The sequence below is a fragment of the Pseudonaja textilis genome, chromosome 3 (assembly GCF_049901715.1).
Source record: "Pseudonaja textilis isolate UNSWEBS1 chromosome 3, rPseTex1.2, whole genome shotgun sequence".
In the NCBI taxonomy this organism is placed as follows: Eukaryota; Metazoa; Chordata; class Lepidosauria; order Squamata; family Elapidae; genus Pseudonaja; species Pseudonaja textilis.
In genome coordinates, this window is record NC_141992.1 from 55,595,322 (window position 1) to 55,608,122 (window position 12,801).

Here is a 12,801-nt window from a genome sequence, read left to right on the forward strand (position 1 = left end):
AATGTTAAAGGAAAAGGTGATTTGGAGTCTATTTGGGTACTGTACATTCCCTGTACTTACCAACAACTTTAAAAATCTTATATTTTTCTAACTTACAATAGCAGCTTTGAAATAAGGAATTGCTAATAGATGTCCTTTATTTATCCATATGTATTCCAAATTGCCTAAATCTTCCCCCAAATAATTCCATCATAAAACTATTTTATAATACTTTGGTTTATGTAAAACTAAAAAGTAAATCCTGTGATTCATTAACTTATAATTCCAGAAAGTTAACTGCACATAGGCACACCTTCTCTGTAGTTGTCCCAGCCTTGAAATAACCTTCCACCTGAAATGTGAGGGATCCCTATCCTTTGAACCTTGAAGAAGGCTGTAAAGACCTGGCGCTTTGCCCAAATGTTGACCTATAATGGGAGTTGAGTCAAGAGACTGATTGGGCTGATGTCTATTGCAAGGGGTGGGGGGTGTATTCCTGGTTTTACCAGTTATGAGCTGAGTGGGATCATTATACGAGATAGATGGTCATATAAATTCTTTAAATAATGATGTACACATTAATCCTGAAAATAATTGTGTCAGTTCACTTCCAAGGGTGAATTGAATACAATTCTTAACTATACCAATCTGGAATATGCAGAAGAAATGGTACAATCTGAGCAAGTATTTATTGATGGACAAGCAAAATTGAGTTAGAAGCTAATAACTAATAGCTAGGTTAGTAGACTAGAAAAAGTCATGCTGGGTTTTTCTTTTCAGTAGAGTACTCAGCATAGACAGAATGTGGAATACAAACTTGGGTATGTAAATGATTACCTAGATTATAGAACAAAAGTAGGTGTGATTCTAGGCTTCCCAGCAATGTATAAGTTATGTAATACATACAAAATAAGGCCCTGCAAAACAGTGAAGAATAGAAAAAACAAAGGCAGAATATGAAATGGAGCGGGACCTGGCTCCCAGCTTTTCCTACAGAAATATTCTATTAAGCATATTCACATAACTGCTTTAGCACAAGAGCCCTTCCAAGACTCTTTAAAATAAAAACTCCAGATAAACCAGAACAAGTACATGAGATAGTATAAATTAAGACTAAGTCTGAATTTGTGCTGTTTGGATTAACAAAGCAAAGCCTGTCACAATTGTATACTTTTTTGTAGAAAAGGAACCAATGACAAAGATGTGTTTGAAATAATTTTTTGTAGCAATTTGGATCCATGATTAATCCGGTCAAAGAAGGAATACTTTTTAAAAGAAAAAAGAAAAAGTGACAATCAACAACATTCTGGTTCATGAAATCATTCCAGTGGCAGAATTGTTATTATAATGCTAATACTGATTTCCCTATACCCTGGTTATTTAAGCGAAATAAACTTAATAATTTAAAATGTCTTGTGCATCTTAAAACTATCAAACTTTCTTTTATCATGACTACGTTGATATAGCAAAGTCTCTTACAGAATTTAACTTCAGCTATATTCTAACTGTGGGACTGCAAAAACTAACCTGACTGTTTGGAATCTTAACTGATAAATAGTTTTTCTGTTGTTTCGTTCAGGATTATTCTTTTAAAAAAATACCTTTGGCTTAAACATTAGGAAAAAATCAACCAAGCACCTCTCTTTGCTCCTGTGACAAGAGTACAGGGGAGAAGGATTAGTGAGCTAATTAGAAATGATTTCATCTATCAGCACTAATTAACAATACTGTGGTCTCACTTGTGTGTTCTTTTGAGTTGTTCTCCTTCGGGACAGCTCGGCAATTGCCCCCCTTCCTCTGGGGCTGCTCCATCCTTCCTATGTTGATTAGAAGTGATAGCAGAGCTTTATAGCAGCAATTGGAAATTCTACTCACTCGTTTTTCAAACAGCCTCAGTTCCTTGTTCTCATTCCTGAATTCCACCATCAAGCTTTTGCTAACTTTTTTGTTAGCTTCCTTCTGCTGTATTTAATGTTTGGCTTCTGCGACTCTGATTTTGTGGGCAAGAGCATTTTTTTTTTTTGTAATAGCTGTTATATGTTTTTTAAAGTTGCCTCCACCACTGAGAATGCATAATAATAATATAGCCTTATTTTCTAAATTGTCTCAAACATTCATCAGTCTAGGAAAAATCAATCCTTTTACATTACCTGTACATCATGCTAGCATATAAATAATAAACATAATAATCCAGCAACACAAAATTAGGTCCAAGTAGCTTTGAAAACAATGGTTAGAACCCCAGTTATTAACATTAGTATTTTAGAAACGGTTTTACAATTTCTCCTTCAATTAGCATCACAGGCTTTGCAGTGGAAGATTTATTTTAAAAAGATGCACTAAGTAGTCCTTGAGAAAAATAATATCAACATTCTGATAATTGAGGATGGTTTTTTAAAAAACAGAAGGGATTGAAAATGTAACATGGAAGTCTTCTTGATTGCAAATTAACTCAACGAATGAAAGAATAAGTGATTGTAGATTTTGTTAGTGAGTACAGATAAGGAGATTTCTAGTGACAGTATTCTTTAGTGCATGTTTTTACTGCATGTTTTTTTTTTTTTGCTGGCAGTATTAATAATTGTTCCCATGAAAATGGAAAAAGCTGTATGTGCAACTTCCTATATGAGGGCTTCTAATTTCTTTTCAAGAACATATTAGCCTGATTAACATGAAAATTTAGGATCTTTTACATCAGGGGTGTCAAACTTGCATCGTCATGGCAGCGTTATGTGATATATCGGGACTTTTTTCCCCTTCACTAAAAAGGGTGGGGGCGTGACGTTTGTGATGCATCCAGTCCATGGCCCACGAGTTTGACAGCCCTATTTTACATTGAGCTGTTTTCTACTTATCTGATCTTGAAAATGTGAGAGAAATTATTAAGAGCAAGGTTTGTTATTAAAGAAATGGTTTTGGTTTTGTGCAAGTGTTCTAACACTAAATCTGAGAGGGTAAAAGCCAGAGCCACTTGTGCTATTTTGGAAAAACGATCCAGAGCTAATGGGACCTTTTTCCTCTTGCACTGTGTGTTTGATAAAAAGTAGGTGCCTATAAATTTGTTTGGAATTGTTGTTTGAGAAAAAAAAATGATTGGAAGAAAAATGGAAGGAGTTCAGGGAAATAGACTATAGGATAATATTCTTCAAATATTTGCATGACTGATTATTTTATGGTCAACTAAAGTTGACTGTGTAATTGAACAGACTTTGTTTTTCCTACATTTGCATTCTCAAATTATTAGTAGCAACTTACACCTGTCAGTTATTCCTATCTATATTTTGTATCTCTTTACAGTATTTTTCAGATCATTTTTCATGCTTGGTATAAATTCTGTGAAGTTGCAACAAATATAACATTTATGTTACATATTTGTGCAACATATAGCAACACATAATCAGCTCATGTTAACTTGGTCTGAACCATATTGATCAGTTTTTGTGGTGTACAATTCTTATTTCTATATTTTTTTTTAATTTCCAAAGTCAAAATACAAAAGGAAGAAAAGAAAAAAAAGTTCATAACAATAACAAAGAGAAAATAGTACATAAAGCCATTAAATATCTCCGCTGGTTGAATACTGATAAATAAGCTTCAGCTATAATAATTATTCCTCCCCCCCCGCCCCCGAAAGCAGGCCCACAATTTATAACTTTTTACCTCACAACATTAAAAATTATCATAAATATAGAAATAGACCCTATTTTATGACTTTTTTTTAGCAGTAAAGCAAATCACTATGGTCATTAAGTGAACACTACAGTCATTAAGCGAACCCATTGTTCACTATGGGGCATTTTCACCCAAACCCAGAAATGAACACTGCTTTTCAGGGGAAAAAAATCTTAAATTATAGTCAAATGGTCATAAACGTGAGGTAGTTGCTGACCACCCAAAATCTTGTCATGTGACTTAAGGGAAAGCTAGTTCATAAGTGCCTTTGTGGGGAGGGGGGTCTTGCAACTTCAAATGGTCACTAAGTGGTTGGTCATAAGTTGAAGACTACCTATATAAAAATTGCACCAAAAGAAGGTTTAATTTATATCCATTTTAACCTGACACCTAAATTACTGCCATTCACTCTGTTATTACATGTATGCCCACCTAACTCACCAATAACTGGACAAGCAGAGATCATCCTGAGAGTAGCAAAGAGTGTGCACTCTCAGTGCAACCACCAGGAGTAGAACTCTGGAAAAGACAGTTTACTGTGACCTACAGATGAAGATGAGAAATATTTGCTTTATTTAATCTTGTTTTAAACGTGCATCCTTGAAATTTGGCCATTTTGCTACCAAATTTCATGCTTGAACTTGGTGCTTTTGGGGTGGGGGTGAGCAGTATAAGCATCACCTTATTTAGTTTGAAAAATGTTCGATAATAAAGTATTCTAAAAGTAATCTGGTTGGGCACCTTGCAGGCAAAATGATTACTGATGACTTATTCTGGGGTGAATCCAGAAGCTCTCTGCTTCAATTAATGGTGCTGCTTTGAGGCAACTCAAATGGCTTTACATTTTTATAGTACTATAATAATTATAGAATTAAGCATGATTTCTTGAAGACAAGGAATTTGATTTGTGTTTGACCATGCCACAAAAATTGGAAAAATGATGAGGATTAAGTTTAGAGTGGTCAAGATAAAATTTAGCCCTGTGTGGTATTCCTTTCTAATTGTGTTTGCATTTGTCCCTTGCAAGGAATGGAATATGAATACTATTGACACTTGGATAGAGAAGGGGCTAATCTTACAAATGTAACCTGTTGTACTTTTCTTCTATCTCTGCTTTCCTTGAACAGCTCGGATTGGAAAAATGAAAAGGAGGAAGCAAGACGAAGGACAGGTATGTCCCCTCTGCAGCCAGCCTCTCTCAGGATCCGAGGAGGAGAGGAATGGGCATGTCGAACAATGCCTTGCAAAGGTAGAAATGTTAAGGAAACTCTTGCTGCCTCTCCTTTCTTTCTTTCTACACTCTCTGCTATGCCTGATATCTGGATAGAAATCGAAGTTGCCAATTGAACACCTGAGACTTGAATGGTCCTTTGCAGATCCACTTGATTACTTGCTTATCATTTTGGCAGCCTTGTTATGTTACAGCCAATCTTCCTAGCCTTTCAAATGAGAATGGATTGTAGTCTCCGTTGCTATTACAGTAGCAGTGGCAGTCAGCACCTTCCCCACCAATACTGAGATTAAGCCACTGAAATGCAATGAGAAAATGGCTAGATTTTTTGCAGCAGCCCTTTTGGGGAGGGGGTAGGATTTGGGGAGAATTCATTCATGGAAATTATCATCCTTATAATATCTTAAACATGAAAAAGGCCCCTCCAAAATTAGGATATGACCTAATGATGCCACTATGTCTTTGGTCACCTTTCTATTGCCCTACAGAAGCATAGGAGGAAAATTGTGGCCTGTAACTTTCATCTCTTCAGAAGTTCTCCTGAAGTACAGGAGGCTTTTCCTACTTTTCTGGAGCTTGATCATAGTATGGAACTGTAGTTTAACATTAATGCAATAAAACTGAGACATATATGAAACTGAAACATGTATTGGAGAGGAGAAGTGAAGCCAATTCCTTTTCATCCTCAAAGTTATATATGTGGCACCTAGGTGCTACTCTCCTTTTAAGAGAAAATGACCATACACAATTACTAGTCAAGCAGTGCTCTAGTTTTAATAAGTTTATTGGGCCTTGGATCTAATTTTCCTATATTATTTATAGCATTCGTTAGGGTGCTCAGTAATTTCCTAGTGTAGTATAGCCTGTCATTCAGAACATGATAGATATCACATCCTTTAAAATAACAGACCATGGCTTGGTAAATTTACAGTTGATGATATTATTAATGTGGCTGTTTCTTTTATTAATGAATTAAATTGTGTCTTCAATATCAGCCACCTGACTGTTGTCCTTACAATTTAGTATATAAAGCATTGAAGTAGCCACACACATAAATAACTGTGATAGCGGTTCATGTAGATAGTAGTTATATATGAGAAGTAACAAAAATAATACTAAAGCTTTATCCAGAATGATCAATTCTAACCTAGTTAAAATTCAATTTTCTGCTTTTCCAAGTTTTCTCATTTTATTGGATTTTTTTCATACGGTATACAATACTAAAATAAGGTTAGGAGCGGTGGTGTGTTTAGAAGGGGGCCTTAATGCAGTGTTTGATGATAGCTCTGATTCATTCATTTAAACAAAAGATTACAATCTGTATTAATCATCGTGTTTCAATTATTTTTAAATTTTAGACAAATTCTTTCTGTAGCACAAAGGACATTTTTATTTTTCTTCCTTGCTAAAACATTACCATTATAGCTTCCTTCAGCAAATAGAATGTTAGTCAGAAATTTCTCAATTCAGATTCCAATTTGACAATTCATTGGGTGGTTTAAGATAATACTATTGGGCATTATTTAAATATTCTAGCATTGAATTTCCATAGTTCTTTTAAAAAAAATATTGGAACTCTCTCTTTAAAACAACACTCTGTAACATTTTGCCATTGCTTGTAGGCAGTTTAACCTTGCAAAATTCTCCATAATTTACCTCAGCACCCCTACAAGGATGAATATTATCTATTTTCCAAGATACTAAAAAGATGCTTAATGTTTTATTTACTCAGAGGGAAGGGTCATGCATGATGGAGGATGACCCTGTTGACATTGAGAATGAGAATGGTAATCGCTTTGAGGAATATGAATGGTGTGGGCAGAAGAGAATACGTGCTACTACCCTCCTGGAAGGGGGGTTCAGAGGTAAATTTCCCTTCTTAGTTCTTAAAGCTCAGTTACCTTGGGGGAGCTTTTTGATATTATTAAATGTTGTACTATTGATGAATACAGTCTTATAAGCTGCAAAATGCATCTGTTTTCTTTTCAGTGTACATTGAAACTTGCATTTTTGCTGGTATAATTTTTTTTTCTGCATCTATGAAAACAAAATTAAATGGTTGGAATTACAAATATTATGTTAATATTGAGATAGCATCAGTCGACGTTGGAGAGATATTGCCAAAGGCCAGTTAGTTTCAGTGATACTTTGCATTTTTAAACATTACGAAAATGGTATAGTAAATAGCCTCAATCTACAGTGACGAAAGCAACTTTATCATATGCTGTTGATGTATGGAAGTTGACAGCTAAGTCACTTTAGCACCTGCATAAAATATTAAAGGTCCAGTTATGCATTTATCGCTCTATCTTTTTTAAGTCTGATAAATGACAATTCACCAACCTGCCACACACCTCCAGCACTTCAGCCCTGAGGGTTTCCAGACAAACACATCTTATTTTTTCTCTTTCTCTTCCTTCCTCTGTGACAGGAAAAATGGCTGCAAAGGAGTGAATGAGTTATGGTAAAATGTGACCTTTGTGAGTTTTATTGGTGAATGTAATTTTAACTGTGCACCTGGCTCCTTTCTTCTACTCAGCCTTTTGCTCTGTGTCAGGATTCACTAAACTGATTGAGAACCTTGTGATTCTGTGGAAAATGTTGCATCCTGACAAGTAGGGAAACTGAATACATTTCTCTATCACTGTTAAAGTTTGCAACCTGTCGTGTGTAATAATTTACATTTTAATTTGAAATATGCAAAGAAAATCACACTGGGGCAAATAGTCAGGTTTCAAAATTAGATCATTCAGTTAGAGTTATAAAGAATACTTCTAGGCAACTGTTCCTAACCAGAATGATGCCAAAATAATGAAACATGAGTAGTGACATCATGATAAAAGCTTTTGTATATGTATTGCAGTATTATATGTAAGGGACAGCCTGGTGCGTAATTCACTTCCCCCTCCGCATCCTTTCCAGCCTCTGCCTATGGATTTCTATGATGGTGTTCCCTTTTTCAGGTTTCCTTCATGTGTAAATAAATCATGGTTAAAATGGTTGGGTCAGAGTTCAACCATTTCTTTTGGATTGTTAATGTATTCTTATGTAGTAATCTAATTATTTATTCTTGTCAGATATCCTGGTGTTATTTTCTGCAGCACAATAAACCAGCATTGGTAAATCTTCCCATCGAATCTTTTGTCACAGTCATCTCATGGATTTCTTGTATCAACTGTATCAGCTTCCTATCCTACTAATGCAAGAATGTTATTTTTGGTAAATAAGAGTTCCCTGCAAATAGTATAGAACAGGGGTGTCAAACTCGATTTTATAGAGGGCCACATCAGGGTTGTGTTTAACAGGGGTGGGGTGTTTTGCCAGGTTGGTGTGGCCAGCTCAACATTACTTGGCAAAGCTCTGTTTTTGGTTGCAATGGCATCCTGCAGCCCTCTGCCAGCAAAAATGGAGCTGGGAGGGCCGCATTCTCATTCTCCATTTTCACTGGCAGAGGCACTGCAGGCCAGGCCTTCGCTGCTTCCAGGGAGGCTCTGGGCCAGATCGAGGCATCCTATGGGTCAAATTCAGCCCACAGGCCTTCAGTTTGACACCCCTGGTGTAAAACATCCAAGAAGATAATTTAAGTTGCAACAGTATAATTTAGAAATTTTAATTAAAGCCATTTTCCATGCTATTTGTATCTTTCAAATAATTTTCAGTAACCTAGTGGCTCAACCATTTGCTATGAGACAACACTTTAATACTCCCTTTTCTTTTAATGTTAAGGGGGGAAATATTCAAGATAACATTTGCTTCCTGAATTTCTGCCTCCTGCATATTCTTGATGTATTTTTGCTGCCTTATGCAATCACATGATATTTCCAAGTTCTTATATTAACAGATTAAGACAGGGATTCCCAATTTTTTCTATATCCCGCACACCTAGAATGCTGTTGATATATTCTTACACACCTTAAAAGTAATTATATGCATTTAATTATACATATACACTATAATTTTGAAACTTCTAAACCCATTTTTCTGCACCATCTGGAATATCATCTCGGACCCCAGATTGGGAACCCCTGGATTAAGGAGATAGTAATAGTATTGGGGTTTTTACTTAAAACATAAGTTGTTACTAAAATACACTGCTCAAAAAAATAAAGGGAACACAAAAATAAGACATCCTAGATCTGAATGAATGAAATATTCTTATTAAAAACTTTGTTCATTACATAGTTGAATGTGCTGACAACAAAATCACACAAAAATTATCAATGGAAATCAAATTTAGCAACCCAGGAAGGTCTGGATTTGGAGTTACACTCAAAATTAAAGTGGAAAAAAACCACCAGAAATGCTGCCCCACACCATTACTGACCCTCTGCCAAACCAGCCATGCTGAAGGATGTTGCAGGCAGCAGAACGTTTTCCACGGTGTCTCCAGACCCTGTGAACCTGCTTTCATCTGTGAAGAGCATAGGGCGCCAGTAGCGAATTTGCCAATCTTGGTGTTCTCTGGCAAATGCCAAACATCCTGCACGGTGTTGGGCTGTAAGCACAACCCCCCACCTGTGGACGTCGGGCCTTCATACCATCCCCATGGAGTCTGTTTCTGACCGTTTGAGCAGCCACATGCACATTTGTGGCCCAGTGGAGGTCATTTTGCAGGGCTCTGGCAGTGCTCCACCTGTCCCTCCTTGCACAAAGGCGAAGGTAGCGGTCCTGATGCTGGGTTGTTGCCCTCCTATGGCTCCTCCACGTCTCCCGATGTACTGGCCTGTCTCCTGGTAGCGCCTCCATGCTCTGGACACTATGCTGACAGACACAGCAAACCTTCTTGCCACAGCTCTCATTGATGTGCCATCTTGGATGAGCTGTACTACCTGAGCCACTTGTGTGGGTTGTAGAATCCGTCTCATGCTACTACTAGAGTGAAAGCACCGCCAGCATTCAAAAGTGACCAAACCATCAGCCAGAAAGCATAGGAACTGAGAAGTGGTCTGTGGTCACTACCTGCAGAGCCACTCATTTATTGGGGATGTCTTGCTGACTGCCTATGCTTTCCACCTGTTGTCTATTCCATTTGCACAACAGCATGTGAAATTGATTGTCAATCAGTGTTGCTACCTAAGTGGACAGTTTGATTTCACAGAAGTGTGATTGACTTGGAGTTACATTGTGTTGTTTAAGTGATCCCTTTATTTTTTTGAGCAGTGTATATACTTGCAAAACTCTTGAACCAAGTATTCTATCTTAGATACCTTTAATAGCTTTTAAAGAGTGAAAACCTACATTTACATCCCACTGTTAAAATGAACATTAATATCTTAACTGATTTAAACCTGATTTTGATGGTTTAGAGTAGGCTGGATTCCCAGGAGGGCGCAGATGCATTCCAGAAGAATAAGGCCATGTCAGTCCAAATACTTCGTGTTAGTGGAAGAGGGTGAAGACAACCCCTGTCTAATAGTTTTCGAAGTATATGGTACCAGTAGATGCAGGTAGTTTAGTGCTTCAGTTTGGCAAGATTCTGTCTCGATCAATAAAAAACAGAGGTTGGAAGAATTATGTGTCTTCCCTGCTTTGGGGGCCTGACATTTTTATAAGTATAGTATGCACTTTGTGTTAAGCTATAATTTATTTTAATTGTGATTTGCTGATGACTAGAGTTCACTTAGAATGATGAGAAACCCAAATGTGTGCCTTATTATTAAAACAAACTATGGCTCAGCAAAACATGTAAAGTTATCAACCGTGATCTGTATAAATCTTACGGTATAACTGGATGGTCTGTAAAGCTGAAACCTGTATTTCACTGAATATTAGTTCATGCAGTTTATGAATTTCCTTTCACAATTTGGTTTTCCCCGTTTTTGTTTAGCTCAATATTTCCTAAAATTCTGATAGTGCTACATTTTTCTGATTTAAAAATGATAATCATTGTTTTACCATATGTACACAAACACAAAGACTTATGGAATAGAATTCTTTATTGGCCAAGTGTGATTGGACACACAAGGAATTCGTCTTGGTGCAAATGCTTTCAGTATACATAGAAGATATATTCATCAAAAGTCAAGAATCATGAGGTACAACACTTAATAATAGTTATAGAGTGCAATAAGCAATTAAATCATAGTAGGAAACAGTCAATATAGATCGTAAGAATAGAGTCACAAGTGGGAGGGGATGAGCGATAAGGTGCAATGAGAAGATTAATAGTAATAGTAATGCAGACTTTGTAAATAGTTGGACAGTGTTGAGGGAATTATTTGTTTAGCAGAGTGATGGTGTTTGGGAAAAAATGTTCTTGTGTCTAGTTGTTCTGGTGTGTAATGTTCTATATTGTCATTTTGAGGGAAGGAGTTGAAACAGTTTATGTCCGGGATGTGAGGGGTCTGTAATTTTCACAGCCCTTTTTTTGACTCGTGCAGTATACAGGTCCTCAATGCAAGGGAGGTTGGTAGTAATTGTTTTTTCTGCAGTCCTAATTATCCTCTAAAGTCTGTGTCTGTCCTGTTGGGTTGCAGAACCAAACCAGACAGTTATAGAGGTGCAGATGACAGACTCACTAATTCCTCTGTAGAACTGTATTAGCAGCTTCTTGGGCAGTTTGAGATTTCTGAGTTGGCGCAGAAAGAACATTCTTTGTTGTGTTTTTTTGATGACGTTTTTAATGTTAGGTGTCCATTTTAGGTCATGTAATATAATAGAAACTAGAAATTTGAAGGTCTCTACTCTTGACACTGTGTTGTCTAATATTGTAAGAGGTGGTAGTATGGGAGGGTTTCTTCTAAAGTCTACCACCATTTCTAAAGACATACTTAGGTAAACATCTGGGGTTGTGTAGAGGACAGCTGTTGTTCTTGCAAGTGAAATTCACTTGTCTTCCAGTTTGGAGTCTTGGGTCTCCTATAGCAGCCGATACTATCCTTTGATGAAGGATGCAAATTTATCATGTTCCAAAAGTTCTGCCTAGAGATCTCAGTCAGTGGAACAAATGTACCTATTGGACTTCTATATCTGCTAGGTCTTGTGGAAGGTTATCTTCTATTATTTGTGTCTAAAGTTCCACATGGTGTTTGCTCCAGAATTAGGGCACTGAGTTTTTATTGTCTTAATTTATAGTCCTAATATTTATAGCAATTCCTCAGCAGTTTTCAAGAACAGCTGCTCATTTTCATTAAGTGTTTCCACTGTGAGGTTATTCTTTTAAAGAATTATAGAGTGAGGCTCAAAAATGGTTTTTTTCCTTCGAAAGCTTAGCATTTTTTAACATGTCTACTATTTGAAAGAGTGAGTGGAAGGGAGAACGGGTGACAAAAGTGCTTTATCTGAGAAGAATCATATTGGCTTTGTGCTGATAGAGGTTGCTGTCATCTCTTAAATGGCTTAGCGCAGTCAAAAGGCAAGCAGACTTAAAACAGTGTCTTACATGAGGATCGATGGAGGAAACATGATGGTGGTAACTGTGAGGAAAAAAGGGTGAAGACAGGCGAGATAACAGTAATGATTGCAGGGAAGGGAGCTGGAAGCAGTTTTGGAGATTTTTTTTTTTTTTTTGGCAAGCAACCTGTCTTGAAAGGGCCTGGTTGGTTCCCAGAATGTGGCTGCTTCTGTGTATCTAATCCCCCAACAACCCTCTCTTGTTGTCACAATTGAGCTGTTTCATTCAAGGGCTACAAGGTTATCTCTCTGGATATGTCAGTATCACTTTTATGAGAGTTTTGGTCAAACAACATCTTGTGTCATTCTTTTAGCCAAAGTAAGTAAATGGGGACAGAGCGGTACTTCTGAATGGCACAGAGAAGAGCCATCTACTGCTGGGAGGGTGGGGTGGGGGGTGAATGGTATGTCAGCTTATCGATTGCACCTTAGCCAGGAGAGCTGCAGGCATAGCTCCGTGGGCACAAGCAGCCACACTCCTAATGTGATTGAAAGGCAGTTAAAATGGCGGTGACCTTTTCAGGGGG

General features: G+C 37.1%; 1 protein-coding gene across 4 annotated transcripts in view; it reads left to right on the forward strand.

Moving 5' to 3' along the window:
- Positions 1-12,801, forward strand: part of RNF220 (ring finger protein 220) — a 293,502-nt gene that overhangs the window by 229,820 nt on the left and 50,881 nt on the right. For 2 of the 4 annotated variants that reach the window (XM_026707184.2, XM_026707185.2), the window contains 2 exons: positions 4,779-4,900; positions 6,615-6,747. In XM_026707184.2, coding sequence (XP_026562969.1) covers positions 4,779-4,900; positions 6,615-6,747 — 255 coding nt within the window. The remainder of the gene's footprint in view (positions 1-4,778; positions 4,901-6,614; positions 6,748-12,801) is intronic. The other 2 variants (XM_087929798.1, XM_087929799.1) reach the window with 1 other exon arrangement.